Source organism: Podarcis pityusensis (genome assembly GCF_964106645.2).
Source record: "Podarcis pityusensis genome assembly, chromosome: 4".
In the NCBI taxonomy this organism is placed as follows: Eukaryota; Metazoa; Chordata; class Lepidosauria; order Squamata; family Lacertidae; genus Podarcis; species Podarcis pityusensis.
The window spans coordinates 73,166,310-73,186,081 of record NC_138027.1 but is presented as its reverse complement, the minus strand read 5'-3'; the positions used below and the strand labels follow the sequence as shown (position 1 = coordinate 73,186,081).

At 38.4% G+C, this 19,772-nt stretch overlaps 1 protein-coding gene across 2 annotated transcripts; it reads right to left on the bottom strand.

The window, feature by feature from the left end:
- Positions 1–345: 345 nt before the first annotated feature.
- On the bottom strand, positions 346–19,697 carry TUBGCP5 (tubulin gamma complex component 5). 2 transcript variants are annotated; one of them, XM_081001298.1, is made up of 23 exons: positions 19,384–19,697; positions 17,405–17,458; positions 17,212–17,320; positions 16,541–16,637; positions 15,756–15,832; positions 14,994–15,126; positions 14,160–14,274; positions 13,517–13,606; positions 12,724–12,817; positions 12,314–12,560; positions 11,994–12,196; positions 11,519–11,634; positions 10,352–10,620; positions 9,333–9,531; positions 7,887–8,075; positions 7,183–7,365; positions 6,658–6,742; positions 6,425–6,545; positions 4,758–4,936; positions 4,204–4,329; positions 2,925–3,013; positions 1,916–2,016; positions 346–1,625 (listed from the first exon to the last, which is right to left on the bottom strand). In XM_081001298.1, the coding sequence occupies exons 1-23, from the start codon at positions 19,557–19,559 to the stop codon at positions 1,579–1,581; spliced, it is 3,099 nt and encodes a 1,032-aa protein (XP_080857424.1). In that variant the 5' UTR covers positions 19,560–19,697; the 3' UTR covers positions 346–1,578. The 2 variants fall into 2 exon arrangements, with proteins under 2 accessions (XP_080857424.1, XP_080857425.1); XM_081001299.1 differs by lacking the exon at positions 19,384–19,697 and having other exon boundaries at positions 16,541–16,633; positions 17,405–18,906.
- Positions 19,698–19,772: the final 75 nt, after the last annotated feature.

Here is a 19,772-nt window from a genome sequence, read left to right as displayed (position 1 = left end):
CACTCACAAATACTTGAGCATCCCCCTCCTCAAAGTTTCTTTAAAAAAGCCTTTCCACAGGTCAAGGGCATGGCTGCCATTAAAAAAAACTTTAAAAAAATTTCTGGCTTGTATGAGCCACTGCGGGCAATCCCTGTAGCATATATATAAATAAAATAAATAGTACTTACTAAAGTTGGTAAAGAGTTGTGTTCTCAACTACAGTAAGAGGCACATTGTCATTTTTTTTTATATAGCAAGCTTGGTATTGCCTTAATAAAGAATTAACCAAAAGCTTCACACACACACCCAACAATATAAAAGGGAAACTACTGGTACCTTATAAAAGCAGCAAGTTACAACAGCCAGTTTTCAGACAGTAATATATTTATGGTCATGTGAAGGTTGAGTTACACAATCGTCTACAATCTTCATGATATATTTCCCATGAAATTCCTTCCAGAATCAAATCACTTGCTATCAGGTTTCATAAAAGGCAGTTACCCTAGAAATGCATTAGCAGTATAGAGAAGGAAGTATTATCCTTACACATTATGTAAGCAGATAATGCAAACATAGTCCATCCTAATGCACCAGTAATGTTGCTAGCAGTTAAGATTACAAAGCTTAAAAATGAACATTTTGAAGCTGCTAGGAATGCCAAAACAAATGTTAGAATGTTGTGATGTGCAGTAAGTTAATGGTGGCATAAAGTGCCTTACCTGTGCTATTCATTTCCACACAAAAAACACACACACACACACACACAAAAAAACACAATTCAACAAAATAGTATCATTTGCCATAGCACTACAGCTGCTGGGATTTCAGTTGCAGGTGACATTTTATATTTTGAGAGCATGTGACAATTTATCTTGGGAAAAGGAAAAAGGAAGGCATCCAATGGCTCCGCTTGTGGAATGCTCTCCCCAGGAAAGCTCGCCTCATGCCCTCATTACATATCTTTAGGCACCAGGTGAAAAAGTTTCTCTATAACCAGGCCTTTGGTTGATGAAACATTCTATGGCCCTTTATGTGTTTGTGGGAGGGGGTTATTGGTTTGCTTTTGTTTTATTATGTATTTTGCGTTCTCATTTTGCATTGTTATGTTGTGAACCACTCTGTGATCTTCAGATGAAGGGTGGTATGCTTATTAAATAAATAAATGTTTCTGAATAAAACATTTCTGCCACTGCATTCAGGGACAGCCTGCAAGCTATGCACAGGAGCAAAGTTCACAGAAATTCTTTTAAAATTTTTGCTATACAGTATGCATTTTAGTAACTGTTCCTCACAGAGGAAAACAAAAGAATGACCTGATCTGATTAAATATTTCCTAATATATAAAATAAATGGTATACTGTATAATTAATTGCATTCAGTGTTTTATTTACAGATGAATGTGTTGTTGTTTTTTACAGTTTCAAGCACAAATATGTACATCCTAAAAATAATACTGCAATCCTGGGATCGCTCAAAATGAAAACCCTGCCACACAGTTCAAAATATACTTCATGCAAGCAATCAGCATTGGACGATTACAATATTACACAGAAGATGTTGCAGGCGTTTGAGTAGTTTTATCACATCTGCATTTTACTAACTTTGTTCCATTCCAGCCATGAGTGACAAGGCTAAAGACTCCACTGTGAACCAAAACACAAAGTGAAATATTTTAATGTCTGGCATTTGTATTTTGCATAGTCTCAAAAGAGAAGAAAAATAGCATGTTGAACAAACTGGTTATGAATTACATAGATTTCTAAAGAATCCTTGTTAATACACACAAAAATCTCCCCCTATAATTATCAGCAGATAACTATGCTTTAAAATTATTTAGAGACTGAAAGCGCTAAGAAAGCAGCACAATGCACTTTGCAGTAAATGCCTAACGGTATGAAAAATCAAATGTTACCTTTATTTTCTAAATACTTACAATGTGGGAAGGAACCTCTGCAGACTGCTTTGTTCAGTACTGTCACAAGAAACATGTGGCAGTTTTTAAAGTCAGATTCCATCTTCGTTATTGATTCCATCCTGACAACAGGGCAGAATATTTTAAGTAGACAAAAATAAAGTGGTAGTAAAAAATATAATAAAATTCGTTTTGAGAACAAAAAGGGTTCCTCTTTTCAGTAGGCTATTTTCACTTCTACCTGCACCTTTCCATACTATTCTGGGGGGTCCCCACCTATTTTCAGGGGCTTTTAGTGGAAATCAGCAAAAATTGAACTGGATTAAACCCAAATCATTTTGACATTAGAATGTCTTAGCCAAAATTTTTATTGTAAATGCACAGGTACCTAGCAAATGGAAGGGTTTGTTCTTGGATGTGGCCTCTATGACTAGTTTTTCCTCATTACTGTTCTTTACTCTAAAGGAGATGCATGAATATGCAGAAAATATATCCAGATATCAAGCTGTTTGAAATAAAAAAAAAGATATAGGGGTCTACACAACACAACTGTTGTAACCCCTTTTAAAAATAGCTTTGCATCTTCAAAAGATCAAATTAAGTCACTGGCTGAGAAACTCATGATTCTCACACCATAAAAGCACTTCAAACAAAACTTCAATGCATTCAATATTTCCCAGTAGCACCAATCAAAGAAAAATTATTCAGACCATACTGATCCTGTTTGGTACTTACACCAAGTTAAGGCTACATTAACTTAATACTTTCTACTGTTAAGCATCTAAAAGTTATAATTTATTTTATGAATGTATGATTTACAACCTTATCTTTAAAAAGCATGCTGATTTCAAGGCAACATGTGCCCAGAGCTGATGAGATCTATCTTAAATCCATTTCATTCTTGGCCACGTGATTAGTCTCTTGCTTGTTCCACTGCATCCTAGCCAATATTTCATGTAAGGGATTAATGCCATTTAAAAGCCTAATGCAGTGAAATTATTACAATCCAAATTATTTTGTGTGTGCTTACTTCCAAGCTCCCAAACCAGCTTGCCAACGGTCTGCAAACATCAGTACTAGGTTCAGCACTTTCATTATAGCTTCTTTCACAAAACTAACCTGTAAATGACATTTTAAAAGTAGCAGCTGTGATCATAGTTCCATACTGAAGTTCAAGGCAATTCCACTTCCCTAGTGCATTTTCCATTTTTTCCAGCTCTCCCAAGTGGTTCCAATGCTCTACCCAATGTAAAAGCTATCCACCCAAAACTAGTGTGGGCTGAGGGTTGTGCATGTGTCCTGTCCCCATGGCTCTCTGACAGCAAAATAGCAGGATGTAAGTGCTAACTCCTAGTCAGGCAAGGCTAGGAGTTTCAGTGGTTGAGAAGGAGGAACTGCTTCCATTAAGCTTAGCACACACCTCCACAGGTTTAAGCCCTACCCCCAGGCTTTGATCTTGACATCCACAGCAGTATTGCACTGCAGAATCATTATAGTCCTTCCTCTTCTACCTACTGATAGAGAACATACACCCTCTATCAATTGTGAATGAACGAAGCCTTCTCAATGTTTTGAAACAGTTGTTTCAAGAGCTTTTGTAAATATAATAAAGGCTCATTCAGATAAGTGTTTAAACAATTTATGCAAACAATTAAATCAAAATATTGGGCAAATAAAATATTCTAAGTCTCCTGGACAAACAATGAAAATGCTATTTTAAGAAGGTTAAGGAGCTCTGCTCACCCTCACAATGACCCAACAGATAATTTTTTTCTATAGCAGTTATAGAACGCGGACGCGGGTGGCACTGTGGGTTAAACCACAGAGCCTTGGACTTGCTGATCAGAAGGTCGGCGGTTCGAATCCCCGCGACAGGGTGAGCTCCCGTTGCTCAGTCCCAGCTCCTGCCAACCTAGCAGTTAGAAAGCACGTCAAAGTGCAAGTAGATAAATAGGAACTGCTCCGGCGGGAAGGTAAACGGCGTTTCCGTGCGCTGCTCTGGTTCGCCAGAAGCGGCTTAGTCATGCTGGCCACATGACCCGGAAGCTGTCTGCGGACAAACGCCGGCTCCCTTGGCCCATAGAGAGAGATGAGCGCCGCAACCCTAGAGTCGGTCACGACTGGACCTAATGGTCAGGGGTCCCTTTACCTTTACCTTTTTAAGGAGCTCTGCTCACCCTCACAATGACCCAACAGATAATTTTTTTCTATAGCAGTTATATATGATATAAAACCCCTGAATAGAGTGCAAGTGTTATAGGTATTTGCTGTGTAAACTAAATACACCATAGTAGTCTAACTTGATGTACCTTTTCTCTCAGCAGGCAGCGATCATGGATTGTAGAAAGGTATCTGTAATGAATTTTAATCAGCTGGTCTAAATCTTTGGCTTCTTCTACTTGATGTTGAAATTCTAAACCTGTACTATGAAGAATCTTTAGAAAAACAGAGTGATTAAACTTTATGCTTAAATCTTGTCTTTAGCACACTTCTATGAAAAATGTTTTACACCTCTAATTTTTCTCCAAGATCACAAGCTGAGCTGGCTATTAAACATTTTATGTTCTACAAAGGGCTTCTGTTTGCAGTACACGGAATTAAGAGTTCTGGCAAGAATACAGTAATACGGAAGGATCTATCACGTGTTCCAAAAGCATTGTGACTTAGTAGAATTGGGTTATTCAGCATCTGAACAGCCACTGCTATTTTAAACATATTCCGGATATTAGCTAAAACCTAAATGAACGAGATGTACTTCTGCCATACAAAATGAAGGTCAAACTACCTGCACCTATGTCAGAAGTCATTCTGGACTGTTAGGGAAAGTAGCACATTAATAATGAAATTATAATGCATCACATACTCTAGTCATGATGTAGTTATGCAGGCTGTTAACAAAATGCATTAGTTTCATCCTCAAAAGGAACATTCGATGAGTTTGTTGCTTAATGGGCTCCAATTGTGATCCAAAGTGAAGAAATGTCTCTTGCTCAAGTACAGCTCCTCCTTTGTTCTGGGGCTTTTCTGCAGCCCTGACTAGTTCTTAAAAGAGTTAAAGACAACAGAATATTACAGGAAATGGCAAGACCGCAACTACAATTCTGCCATCATCAGCATCTGAACAGTTCAGGTGCCCTTAAATTCTTCAGTAGAAAAAAAAATCTACTGATGACAATAAACTGTTCAAACAGCAGAGGGCAGGGTTTCTTTGATGTAAAGACAACAAACATCAATCAGGACATCAATCAAATGCACAGGATCCACATTTTAGTAAAATCACTATAAACAGGGAAGAGTTAAAACCAAGTATTAAGATACATTTTTATTCTAAGTAAGCTATACAACACTATATAAAATCAAGAAATGCAAAAATATTTTTAGAACCACCACATCATAGCATTAAGCTCCTTACAGGATTTCAGGAAGAAAAGAAGTAGGGAGTTTCCAGCTCTTATGGCTTGAATTTTTGTTTGAGTTGAAAAAAACTGAAGAACTTTAGTGCCCTGCCTCCTACTTCCTATGACTATACAGAATAAACTACAGAATGTACACAAAAAGGCAAACTTGCATAACCTACAGAACCAGCCCTGACACTAACAGTCTATTAGTAAAATTAATGAAGGGTCTTGTGGTACGTTTTTGTAAAAAAGTACCACAATATTATTTTTGCACAAAGAACAATTTGGGTACCGAGTCAAGTGACAAAATTCAGTTTTTCTCAGTACAGACTATTTTTGGCAGAGCACACACAGCTCTGTATTGCAGATAAACAGCTAACCACATCTACTCCAGATCAGATATAGTTCAAAGCAATCTACTTGCTCTTTTTATAAACAAACAGTGAAGAATTCACAGTTGGAGAATGATTTATGTAACCAAAATGACAACATTCACACACAAGAGAAGGGTAAAAGGAGGATCAAGGAGATATCAGCAACTCCAGAGTACACCAAGTTTTACAGGAGTATAAAAAACTTTAGTGGAAAAACGTGAAAGTGGCAATTTCCTTACCTACTCCCCACAATAAGTCGAATGAGAAGTGAGCATGTTCAGTGGGCATGGAGTGCTCACTGACCGTTGGGGAGTGAGAATGAAATGGAGTCTTCTCAAAAAGGTCATGGCTGACTAGAATCCTAAACAGATACATGGTACACTGCAACATCTTGTGGCAAGTCCCACTTGTCCTTCTGATAACCAGCCACTATCTACTTATACTTTGCCACAATACCTTCTTTTCCATAATTCCTTCCCTTTACATGCTCTGGTTCGCCAGAAGCGGCTTAGTCATGCTGGCCACATGACCCGGAAGCTGCATGCCAGCTCCCTTGGCGAGTAAAGCAAGATGAGCGCCGCAACCCCAAAGTGATTCGCAACTGGAGTCTCTTTACTTTTTACATTATTTTTTGTCCTTTGCCCTATCTTCCCAGAAAGTATTGTGCTCTTTCAGAAGCTGGAAGCAGTGTAACTACAGTTCACCAATTATTAGTGTTATAGTTTCAGAATAAAAGAAGTGTCCATGAATTACCTTACCATGAAATCGTAATACATCCAGACTATATTTGGCCCACTTTATTTGTAACAATAGAAGAAACACTTGGTTATAGATTTTTTGACACTCCACACTTATAACTATATCCACGGGCCAGGGGACCTAAGGAGGAAAAACATTATTGAAGACATTACTTCATTTTCCCCTCATCTCTATATTACCTTATAATTAAACCATTATTGTATTTCAGTTCTTTAATTTAAACTAGTGTTACCTTGTAGCTCAATATTAAGCCATCCAAGGTATGAACAGGAAGCTTCTTCTTTGTTATATCTATGTTTTCACACAATATAGACAACCTGCACACAGAAACACATACTCGTTACCATTGTTTTGCTCTGGGAGCTAGGCAACTACTAGGCAAACGAAACAAATGAAAAATCAGATAAAATCAACACAGCTACAATTACTTCCGCTGCAAACTTTGTAAAAGGATATTAGATATCTATGCTGACAGAAATAGCTACAGTCTAAATAAGACAGAGAAACCTTAATACTCTCAAACTGGGTAGAATGCAAATGCAGCAATAAAATGTTTGTCTTTTAAACAGCCTTGGCTTTTCCAAATTATGGGGGAAAAGGCTATATTTCACGTGCCATGGTTAGCAAGATGTACAAGGTATCATTTACTCTCCAAATACAGCCAAATAAACACTTTTTCTTAATCTTTTCCTAGTCATACCAGGCTCTCCCCTCCCACCCAAATGTATACTGTACATATATTTTGCATGCTTATTACCTTAAACTATCCTCTGGATAACGCTGTCCAACTGCCTCTTGGAGCTGGACATTGAGGAATGGTTCGCTCTGCCATGTGTCTTTCTCTCTTATTTTATCAAAAATGGATGTATAGAAGTCATACATAGTATCACCAGCCTCAAGCAAGAAAAAGTTTCTCATAGCCTGCAAGTACTCTACCAGCCTAAGAAACAAAAACACACATTTATTCAAATTTCACTTCATCATACTTTTAATACTTAAGCTATGCTAGGAAACCTTCCAAATGTGAACTATTAAGGACACTGAGCTCAAAAAAAATTACTTTTTTATTATTATATACAAATACTAGTAAACTTCATGGCTCAGAAGACCCAACTCCTGTAGTAAGAAAGCTGCATCTTGCCTTAAACTCTATTTTCACTGTATCACTGTGCTTGCCAGCATTCTTCTGTCAGAGCATTACGGTAACTTTTTCTGTCAACCATGTACCCACCCTTTCTACTGTTGAATTCTGTGATACTTTTGCCTCACTCTGCTGTCGCCCCTTTTGCAACAAGAGTGACCCAGATGCTTCCTCCATAAGAAAGACTGGGTCCCTAAGCTGAGTGAGTGAAGTAGTATCAATCACTAATGACTGGAAATCCGATCCAGGTCTCTACTACTGCCTTAAGCATATTACAAGAACTAATAAAGTCATCAGTGCGTAAGTATTTTAATTCTTACCTATAATCTTTCTTCAACGTTTGCATTAAGTTTCCACAGCACTCCAGATACTGTTTGTCTATGTGAGGATAAAGACATGACCTCAATGTCAGTTCAAATGTCTGGCACGTAACTGATTCGGATGATCTATCCACGCAAACATCATCACCAGTAAGCGTCTCATGAAAACTGCCTTGTTCCAAATACAACCTACAAAATAAAATATAATAATAATAATAATAATAATAATAATAATAATAATACTTGACATGAAATGTCTTAAGAATCTTCTTTTAATACTAGAGCTGTTTGTGATGAGCAAAATCTGCTGTAGAAATCCCATGAAGTTCCACTCCAAAGCTGGGAGACAGTTTGCCACAGGGTTTCTAGCTTTATAGCAGGATTCTGTCTGGAATACTGTGAATTGTGGGGAGGAGAGAGACAAAATGTATTTGGCATATTTTCTAGCTTCTGTGGGCCTTGCAACTTTTACAGCAACACATGCTGGCATCTAGAAACCTGTCACCAGCACCTACTAGTACAAAATTTCAGTGTAGGATGAAACCTGCATTTGCAGATTGGGCCCTCTTACCAATCTCACAGCCCTCTGGAATAGACCTTAACAATCTGTAGGTGCTAGATGACCTTCTGGAACTTATCAGAATTTTCCCCTCCCCCAGTTAAAAAAAACAGCCCAATTCTAATACAGTGGTACCTTGGTTCTCGAACTTAATCCATTCCAGGAGTCCATTTGATTCCTGAAATGGTTTGACAACCAAGGCTGACTGCAGGAGCTTTCTGCACTCAATCGAAAGCCGCAGAAGCCGCATCAGACGTTTGGCTTCTGAAAAAAGTTTGCAAACCGGAACACTCACTTCCGGGTTTGTGGTGTTCAGGATCCGATTTGTTCAGGAGCCAAGCTGTTCAAGAACCAAGGTACCACAGTAGTTTATTTCTATGAACAGTAATCTTTGGGTTCATGATAAGCAAAACATATCATTAAAAACAAGCTACAAGGCGCAACATTATAACTGGGCTTTGACAGATTCATATTTTTCAGGAATTTGTGACTATTTCCCCTCTTCCTCACCCCCAGACTCTCATGATTCTCTCACAAACCGGAAAACAGACACACAATCTAACCAACTCGTCCTGTACTTCCTCAGACACAGCGTATCTCTAAGAGGGAACATACCTACCTAAAATCAGCAACAGGTTTTGCTGCTGTGTTTTTACACTATAGATCCTGACAACTGCTGTGGCCAGTGCCTAAGGCAATAAAGAGTAATGATGTATGGCTTCTGAAGGCTATACTGTAGTGTGACAAGCCGCCTCTCAGCAACTTGGATTCCAAGTCACACACCAGCTGCCTGAACAGAAGGAATTCCCCAATATGTGCTTGGTAGAATCTGACTTTGGACAGTGACACAGTAGGGAGAATCAATTATTTTGAATCTCTTCTGTTACCTTGCAAAATTAATAGCCAGCAAGGGATCGTGAACATCATCCAGCTCTAAGTGTCTTGCTGCAATAGACTGCATCTTTATTAGACTTTGCTTGGTGGCCTGCTGTTCTGTAATGATATCTTGAACAGGTTCCTCCCCGTGCCGTAGGCGTGACTGCACAGACTCCAGAAATAATGTGTACAAGCTCTTCCTCTCTGCATCTGAATAGGACAGAGATGTGTATGGTAGGTTATTACTTACTTCTCAGAAATAGCTGTTTGTTGTAAGCCACAATAAAAAAGAAAGAAAAAGAAAAAATGAACTATTTTTATCTCTCAACTGAGTTCAGAAAAAAAAATTGGGAGGTGCTTTAAGGTAGGATTCTCAAACACTGTAAGCCTATTTAACACATAACACTTGCACTCCTTATTGCTTCTAATGCTCCAGTAATGTTCAATAAAGAAACAATAGTCCATCTGTCAGAGTAGACCCGTTGGTGCATGTTTGATAGCGCACTTGAGTCTTATGATTAAAACCACAGAAGTTTGACTGCGCAATGCATACTGGGATATTTTCACAAGATAAAAGTTTCACATGAAAACAATCAGGTGGTGATGGCAATTTAAACAAACACTTGCCTCCACAAAATGGAAAAGTTAGGTTTATAAAACATCCTTTAAGGAAAAAAGAAAATGGATACCAGAAAATAGCATTTATCTTGGTATTTTACACTGTTGAGATAATATTTTCTGGGCTGGCTAAAAATTAACAATAATGAAAAATCATTTAAATTCTAATATAATCTATCAGTAGTCTAATAATTGATTTTTAAGATTTTTAACAATTAAAGGAGTAAAATTCAGTGGGAAATAGAGGGACCTATATCTGAAATGCTAAATACCTACCAATATGCCAAAACTATTTTTTCTTTGCTATTTCATTACTATGTGGGCTGCATTTTCACATGAAATATGAAGTGCTGCATGCCACTAAAACCAGGAATAATAATAACATTTACACAGTAAAATAGGATTTTATCACCTCTTGATGCAGCCTGCTGTGGAGAACCATCTGTGCACTGCAAGTTCTTCAACAACTGCATGGACTTTCCAGCCATAATGATCTGTTTTAGTACAGGTTTCAGAAAAGAGACCATGGTATGCTGTCTACTTGAGGGTGCCTGATCACTGCCAGAACTGGCACTAGCATTATCACTCATTTTTTCTTCATTCTCTGTCTTTTCCGACACACTATACAAAGTGTAGGTAGCATACCAGAAATCCCTATGGTTAACTGGAACGTTTTTGTTTCTGCAAAGACAGACATGCGATCATTAGTTCTTCCATAGGAAACTATAACACTTCCTAATTCTTTATATCATGACAATGATTGAAAATAGCCTGAAGCAGGTGATCACGTTGAAGATAAACATTCAACCACAAGATTAAATATTTTGGGGGTCTTGTTAAGGTTCAGAATCCACAGAAACAGCTTTGAACTCTCAGAACGGTAATACAAACATTCTGATTGAGAAAATACTAAGTTTTTAGAACTAGGATTTACAGATCAACAGGATAAGGCTCTGATATATTGCAACACATATCTGTGCCAAGGCTTTACCGAACACGTAACAGTAGTTAAATGATGTTATAAAGCACAAACTAGCCATGGCATTACAAATGTCTTAAGCAGGAACACTGAACAAAAGGAACTGCAAGCATAAGCACTTGTAGCAAACATGCCTTTGAGTTTCCTTCAACCCACATATTCATGATTTAAAAATCCCAAGCTCACTTTCTACAATTAACATTCAGTGAATAATATTCTCACAAAATTAAACTAAGTTCCAATACAAGGTGCATATCACAGCCCAGCTGCACTGCTATAATATTTTTCATTAAAACATTTATCCTAGATATAGCTTGCTTGTCATTTTATTAATTACAATCACCCACGTTAACTCAATTGTCCTGGTCTTTCTCAGCCTTGCAGAAGATGAAGATTACAAGTCAGCTGCATTTATACATGGAGTCTCTTATGGTCAAGGGAGACGAAACCCTATGACTGCACAGGAAGCTGGTAGTTAGCAAGGGGGAAAAGTCTCTTACATGTGCAGTACTGCTTTTGGGTTCAGATACTGCCATATAGGAAGTGTTCTCTGCCCTAAGAAACACCAGTATATCCAAAAGACAAGTTCATTATCCCTACCTCTGAATAATAAATTCTTTTGCAGGATCAAATAAGTTACCGTGGACAATCCACTCGTCCACTGTCTGTAAATATGGCCTCACTGTTTCAACCCAGAGAGAAAACAAGAGGGATACCTGCAATGAAATTTTAAAGAGGATTATTGGGTGATTTATAAATATTTCATGAATTCACTAGTAAAGCATATATAGCCTCTCCAATGTGTTTACAGTATACAGTCAAGGAAAACGATATGCACACATAGGAAGCACTTTATCTTTTTTGTAAACGGCATACAATGAATTTCGAATCCTAACTATCACAATCAGCTGTACAAACATTTATAGTTTTGCAGAACATATTGTTTGAGCATAGGAAGACACTACAACTGCCACTTGTATATTAAAGTATTTATAATTTATGTCTAGTCATCAGTTGACTGAAGTAATAACTTATTTTTCTCCTACACAAATCATGATGAACACCTTCTACATACCGTTTGTTCAGAGGCTTCCCCAACGTTATCGTAGTCAAGAATCGCTTTGTACAGGGTATTGAGCAAATGAGATGCTCTTACAACATTGCGAGTGTCAGGAGGTACTTCTGCTACTCCAGTGCTAAAAACCTTATGAAGTATATTGAGCTGAGCTAATCGATGTGATAACTTATCCATGACTATGGAAAGAGTGATTGTTGCATCTGTAGAACAGAAATACAGTCATGTTTCATAATGCGTGGTTATTAGTTCACATCTTATACTTTCACAACAGATTAAGACTTATAGAAACTCTTCTACTATAATCCAAAGTATACTACCTTTGTTGATTATGCTCCTCTCAATTTCGGTAAGTTCCTCTTTGAAACTTATGAAATATTTATAGAGGGCTCTCATGAAAGCTTGATAGGTTCTAAATGGGGCTTCTGCCGATTTCTTGGGAGTAGAAATGATTCCATGTATTCCACTTTCTGAGCTGTGACCCATTATTTCATCAATAAATTTCTGCAGCCTAAATACAACTTGCCCATATGCTGCTATCCGCTCCAACATTGATCTTAACGAGTTCTGCAAAACAAATGTGGTTTCGTTTCGTCTTTAGTATTAACACTCCAATATAGAAAACTCAGAGGGTAAGATATCATCTTTTGCAAGCAATCCTTCTTCCATGTGCCAATATAAGGCTTTCTTTGCACCTTGATTACTGATCTAGATTGATCAGTGAACTTACGTGGGTCAAATGAGTCACCATGATGTCATTTCTCACAGTAATCTTTCCATCATTCAGTTGAAATATAAACAGATTTTTTACGCCTGAAAGCAGCCTGTAAAAATAAGAACTGACTTAGCATGTACAAAACATAGTACAACACACAGTACAATTTTTTAAGACTGCAGAAATATCATTATATATACAAAATATAGGATATATTCAAAAGGACCCCAGACAAATATTAAGGCTTACAAGTTTGACTGATTTGGACATACCTTTGGATTAGATCTATGTGTTGGTGAAATGGTGGCATGGATAAGTAGTTTTGTAATAGTTTGGGGAAATTGTGGTAATTTTCTCCATCAACTTTTCATGAAGCGGGCTCAACTTTACAGAGTACATCACAAGAAAATGATTTGCAGACTGCATTAAGAAGGTGCTTATTTTTCAAAGTTGTGTTATTCATATTGTTAATGCTTGAGGGGGAAACAGCTTGATTTTGAGTAACACAATTTTCATTGTATCTCTCACTGACAAGAGGCATGCTAAAATGAATTAAATTTACACAAGAAAGGTAGCAAGGTCTTTTAAGATAACATTTAGAATTACTGTATTTCAAGAGCAATGCAAAGCATTAAATTCCTTCTAAAGCTGCTCCTTCTAAAGCTATTGCAATACCAGAATTGTCATTATGAGTGATGGCATTGAAGTAAAGGAATAGCATAACCACATGAGTCTGAATGTTGAGAGTATTCCATGAAAGAACATTAAACAGATTTCAAGTGGTAATTTCTTTAGTCCTGCTACTTACCAAATTGTTTCACGAATGACTTGTGTTTCAGTAACAATGATTTTTTCTTCCGGCATGTACAAGGGATCACTAGTATATAAGTGCTGCTCCCTAGAAGGAAAAATCATCATTATTTTTTACAACCAAAATTGCTGGTAACCAGTATCAAATATTATTCCTTATATTTGCTCCTCTCCTGCAGATCCAATGTACTTAGGGAATCAAATGAATAATTTCTGCGTTATTTCTATTTTTAATGCATATGAACTACTCTGTTTCTAGCTTGAAAAGCTCTTTGAATATTTTAAATGCATCACTTCCTGTCAAGAGTTGCATGCTATGCTTAAATTGCAAACTGCATACATCATTTCTGACACCATTATGACATAAGAATAACACAGGCCCAAGATGTTTTGTAATCCATCAGAGATATTCATGACAGTTTCAGGAATCTAAGCATTTCTTCATGCATATTAAATTCAGTTTTATCAATAGTACACATATATACAAAATAACCAGAGAGGGGAGTGTAGGGCAGGAATCAACCCAATATAGCATTTCATAGCATGCAATGGCATCTGCAACAGGGTTTTTAGAAATTATTGTAATGTAGTAGTCTGCTGATCATCAATTATATCCTCCCAACACAAAATTAACTACTTACCATACAGCCGCTAAATTGGAATGAAAATGCAAACTATGGGGAAAACGAACTCCTCTGCCAGTCCAGTATTGAGCAACTACATGTTGCTCTAGCCAGGTACGTGCATCAGGTTCACCTGAATACAAGATATTTCACTCCAGTTTCCATTTACATAGAAGAGAAAACTTTATAATGTAAATAACAAGAGCAATCCTAACATGTCTATGGGGAATAATGCCCCACTGAGTTTAACAGGGTTTCATCTCCGGTAAGTTTACAGTATCCTAAATCTCAGGAGCAATAAGGCAAACTGAAATAGGTATCAATTTGAAAATTCACAAACCAGAAACAGATGTTTCCAGAAGCAGGAAAAAAATTTAGACCCATGGTCACTAAGATTATTGGTTGACCAGGAAGCTGGACTCAAAAACGGCATCTCTTCTATACCGAGCAAGAGCCTAACAACTCTCCTACTATGAAACTGCCTGAAAATAAAATACCAGCATGTAGCGGTAAGAGCATATTAGAGGGGGAAGTGTCCAGTGGCAGGCTGGACCCAACCTCATAGTGCCTTGGTGCCTAGCAACTCTCTCAAAAGGGAATTTGGCCATAGCGCAACTGAGGGCCCCTCCTACTATGGAGTTCAACCAAAGAGAGGCACCAAACATCATGGTTTGTTGCCAAAACACAAACTCTAGTTTTCCTGCTTTGTGGAGTATTGAGACTTGCCAGCTCAAGTTTCAATACTAACTATACAAACTTTCATAAAGTTCAAAGCAATTAGGCACATGACAGCAATATGCTTCACAAAAGGCAAAAACTCTAGCCAAATGAAGCAAGTCTTGAAGAACAAACCTTTCCATGTGACATGTGATGACTTCTTGTTTTGATCCTGATCTTCTTGGGGTGTCCTGTCCACCTGAATGCCAGAGTCTTCTCTACTCAGTGGTTCAGTATCTTCATCATCATCACTTACGTCAGACCACTCCTGTAAAACATAAGCATACAAAGTGTATTTTAATTCAAGACAGGTGGGAACCTTACAATGCATTTTTACAAAATAAAATGAACATTTTGTTGTATTACCGTATGTCTTAACAGCTAAATCAGATCCCCCTTCAACCTATTAACAATGCCTTTCTTCACAAGTTCCATCACCAAACACCCTAAAAGCATAATCCCTGCCTCATTAATTTAGATTAAGAAATCTATCTAGCTTGGCACTCTTCTTCCAACACTGGCCTGACAAATGCCACAGAAAAGCTTATGAGCGGAGCATAATAATGGAATGCTCTCCCCAGAGAGGCTCGACTGGCACATTCGTTGTGTACTTTAGGTGCCAAGCAAAAACATTCCTCTTCTCCCAGACCTTTGGCTAATTAAACAATCCATGGTCTTTTTAAGGGGGGGAGGAGTTGTTTTTGTTTGTTACTATGTATTTTTATATTATAAAACACACTGTGATCCTCAGGTGAAGGGCCATCAAGAAATTTAGTAAGTCATAATAAAAATTTAAAAAAGCAGATAGATTTACAGAAGACTATGGTCTGCAGAAATAGTTCCCCAGTTTTCCAATGTATCCTGTGACTTTATAATGCAGTTCTATGTATTACTTACTGGTGTTTCTAAATCAGGACCATAGTCAAATTCTTCACCTTCCATCAAGTATTTCCTCCAATCAAATTCTTCTTTTTCTAGATTAAAAAAAAAGCAGGTCTGTAGTTTTGGGATATTCCTGGATCCAACATTGTCACTGAAGGCTCAAGTGACCTCTTAGAATGGCAGACAGGTAAGAAATCAAATAAATAAATAATCCCATTTCTTCCAAGAATATGACAACTATGTAAGTAGTCTGAACTACTACAGTGCAGAGAGATATGGAAATGCTAAATAATAGTATACATTATTTATTATACATTATTATATTTCAATATACATGGACAATCTAATACTAATAACTCACAAATAAAAAGGAATTGTATGAGATTAACAATCATGTTATACAGTGGTGCCCCGCAAGACGAATGCCTCGCAAGACGGAAAACCCGCTAGACGAAAGGGTTTTCCGTTTTTGAGTTGCTTCGCAGGACGAATTTCCCTATGGGCTTGCTTCGCAAGACGAAAATGTCTTGCGAGTCTTGAGATTTTTTTTCGCTTCCCCCCCTTTTTTCTAAGCCGCTAAGCCCCTAATAGCCTTTTAGCAGCTAAGCCGCTAAGCCTTTAATAGCCGCTAAACCGCTAATCGGGTTGCTTCGCAAGACGAAAAAACCGCTAGACGAAGACACTCGCGGAACGGATTAATTTCGTCTTGCGAGGCACCACTGTATAAAGGTTTCAAAAGGGATGAAACATCCAGTTTTCCCATTTGGTTCCTGAATTACGTGTAATATATTAAAACCTACCCACTTCTTTCTCTCTTGGTTTTTCTGCATAACTGGTGTTGGAAGGAGAATCAGACAAGCACAACAGAAGAGAGAGTATGGCATAATGGGCATCTGTCTTAAACGGAAGACAAACAAATAATTCAGTGGAGGAAATGTATTTGTCAATAGTTATGGAAATGAATAGACTGGACTTCTAGTACAACGATATATTTAGAAATGCAAAATAAAAGCTTCAGTTTATCACACATCTCAATACAGCAGTAAAAGGATCACGATGCAGAATCACATGAAAAACAAGACACTAGGCTACATAACAGTGCATTTCAATTAGCTGAAGTCCGTATTTCATAATAATAGCTTTTAATCTGCACAAATTGGTCAGAGAAACATTACTAAAACTGGAATTTACTGCCTTCATGGTAAACCTCCAACTGTTTGAACAATTCAAGTTCTTAGTACAGATATTTAAAATGCTGCTAAGAACAAAATGTTTGCTGTGTTGATAAATTAATAAGTAAATTATATATATAAAAGCTAGGGTATCTATTATGAAGCAGTTAATACAGTTAAGTTAGAACAGGAAATTAGAACTATAAGAACTCTGTAAATAAAGACTACTTATTCTCCATGGTATGTTCCTTATTTAGAAAGAAAGAATACAACTGAAATCTGTTTTCTAAACTGCATACCTTTGTTCCTTCAGTGGTTGGAAGCGGAGAATTCAGAAACTCTTCTGTTAAACTCTTCCAGCTTGCAGCTTTAACAAGGTCTGAATGAACTATCAGCTTTTCATAAATCCTGTATCAAAAAGTTCAGTGCTTATAAGTAAATCTGTCAACAGAAAACAACTAATCCAATGTCATAAAAATAGAAATGCCTTACCCCTCTATTATTTTGTCCACTTTGTGCTGGCTGACATCAAGAAATTGATGAAACCTAAAGAAAAATAATAAAATATCTATTGCACCACATAGTTTAATTTTTCAAAAGTTTTGCTGTAGAATATGCAAGTAAGACTTGCAACAAAATGTTGCAGTGTGGAGGACTCCTGTTGACTATTCCAGCCAGCTAGCCAGCCCCTTTTCTAGGATACTCCATTCTGCTGCTCATTCCACCCAGATTTTTCCTTTCTCCCCACCCCTGTCAGTTAGCATTCCACGACCAGTGATCATAACCAGTCCTCAATAGATTAATTTTTTGGGTTCCCCCTTAGTGTTTAATTTCTAATGATTTTTTTATGTCTGCAAACCTTGTGCCTTTTGATACCCCTCTCTTGTAAGTGAGTGGTGGAGTTTTGGCTACAGAAGCTATGGCATTCACAGCCTGAATTTTTTCTATCTCTCAAGCATGAATTGGAAGTGAAATGCCACTATTCCTAACCATTGACCATGGTGGCTGCAGTTAACAGGAGTTGAATTCTAAGAGTGCAGGAAGCTGCCTTATACAAAGTCAGACCCCCGCATATCCAAGTCAGTATTGTCTACAATGACCAGAAGCAACTCCCCTAGGTTTCAGAAAGGGACATTCCCATTCTTAACTAGAGTTGCCAGGGGTTGCAACTAGGATCTTGTGCATAAAAATCAGATGTTCTACTACTAAGCTACATTCCACTTCTAGAAGAAAAGTAAAAATTCTATATGCACTTATACAGCAGCATAGGAAGCTGCGTTAAGTAGTTAGAACATTGGTCTATTTAGCTCAGTATTGTCTCAGTATTGTGGTGCATGCTCTAGTTATCTCCCGCCTTGGACTACTGCAATGCGCTCTACGTGGGGCTACCTTTGAAGGTGACCTGGAAACTACAACTAATCCAGAAGGCAGCAGCTAGACTGGTGACTGGAAGTGGCTACCGAGACCATATAACACCGGACCCTCCAAGTGCCCCTATTTTCCAGGCACAGTCCTGGATTTACAGAAGCCATCCCAGTTTCTGATTTGATCCACAAAGGTTCCGCTTTTCCTTAGGACGTCCCTATTTTCATTAAAGAAATGGAGGGCACGGAGTTACGTGAGCCAAGTAGATAAGTCACTATACAACCTTTAGAAGACACTCGAGGGCAGACCTGTTTAGGGATTTTTTTTTTAACATTTCATGTTTTATTATGTTTTTATATATGTTGCAAGTTGCCCAGCGTGGCTGGGGAAACCTAGTCAGTTGGGTGGGGTAAATAATAAAAGTTTATTATTTTATTTTATTTATTTATTATTGAATGAATGAATGAATTTATATACTGCCCTGTACCCTGATGGATGGATGGACTGATGGATTGATTGAATGAATGAATTTATACACCCTCCTATACCTGGAGGTCTCAGGGCGGTTTACAGAACAAAATAGAAATATAAAACCACTATATATCTATATATACAGTATAATCAAAATAAAAACAACCCCCAATAACACCCCTCTCCAAAAAAGAGCCACATTTTAAAAAGTCAAAGGATGTCATAGAATAGTATTATTATTATTATTATGGAATAGGACATCCCTATTTTCATCGGAGATATGTTGGAAGGTATTACGAAGGTTGGCTACAAATGTACTAAACAACTCGGGGCTGGATCCAGTCTTAGCCAGACTTGGGGGGCGGTAAACCCAATGAAACCAGTGGGCCTTCTCTGAAGCGTGACTAAGCCTGGATCCCACCCATCAACCCATTCCTCTACTGCGGTCACTGGCCAGGATGGGGCTCTCTTCCACCCCCCACCCCCTTCCTTAACCCACATAGGTGCCCAATGGAGGCCAAGGCGGAGACTTCTAACCGGTAACAGGTAAAAGCGCCTCTCCCGTCTCCCTACTGCCCCCCCCCACCCGCCGCCGCTCTGGGCACGAGCCACGCCACGCCCCCCAGGTAACGGACCTGAAGTTGGACCAGGAGAAGTTCAGCGCCGCCTGGAAGTGGGCCGCCTCTTCCTTGCTTTGCCCGCTCAGGCCGGTTACCCTCCGGATCAGCTCCCGCAACGTCACGTCTTGCTCCTGCTCGAAGCGGCTCCAGTGCGCGGGGGGTGTCGTCGCTGCTGCCGCCGCCGCCGCCATCGCCAAGCAGGCCTCCTGAGCGAGGCAAGAAGCTGAGAGGTTTTTTTTTTCCCGCCCTCCCTCCTCCTATATGGTCACCTTTCGGCGCTTCCGTTTGTTTTCGGTCGCCATCGTCCACATAACATCTCGCGGCAAGTACTGCGAGGTTTCCGTTCCCGAATCTCCAGGAGGAGGGAGAGGGCGAAGGAGGCTCTTCTACGCATGCGCCTTTTG

Excerpts from the sequence above, each read along its gene's own strand:
- TUBGCP5 (XM_081001298.1), bottom strand. The coding sequence starts at position 19,559 with ATGGCGGCGGCGGCGGCAGCAGCGACGACACCCCCCGCGCACTGGAGC. Across the intron at positions 17,459-19,383 it reads TTCTCCTGGTCCAACTTCAG|GTTTCATCAATTTCTTGATG; the intron begins GTCCGTTACCTG and ends ATTTTTCTTTAG. Across the intron at positions 8,076-9,332 it reads CTGGCTATTAATTTTGCAAG|GTTGTATTTGGAACAAGGCA; the intron begins GTAACAGAAGAG and ends TTTATTTTGTAG.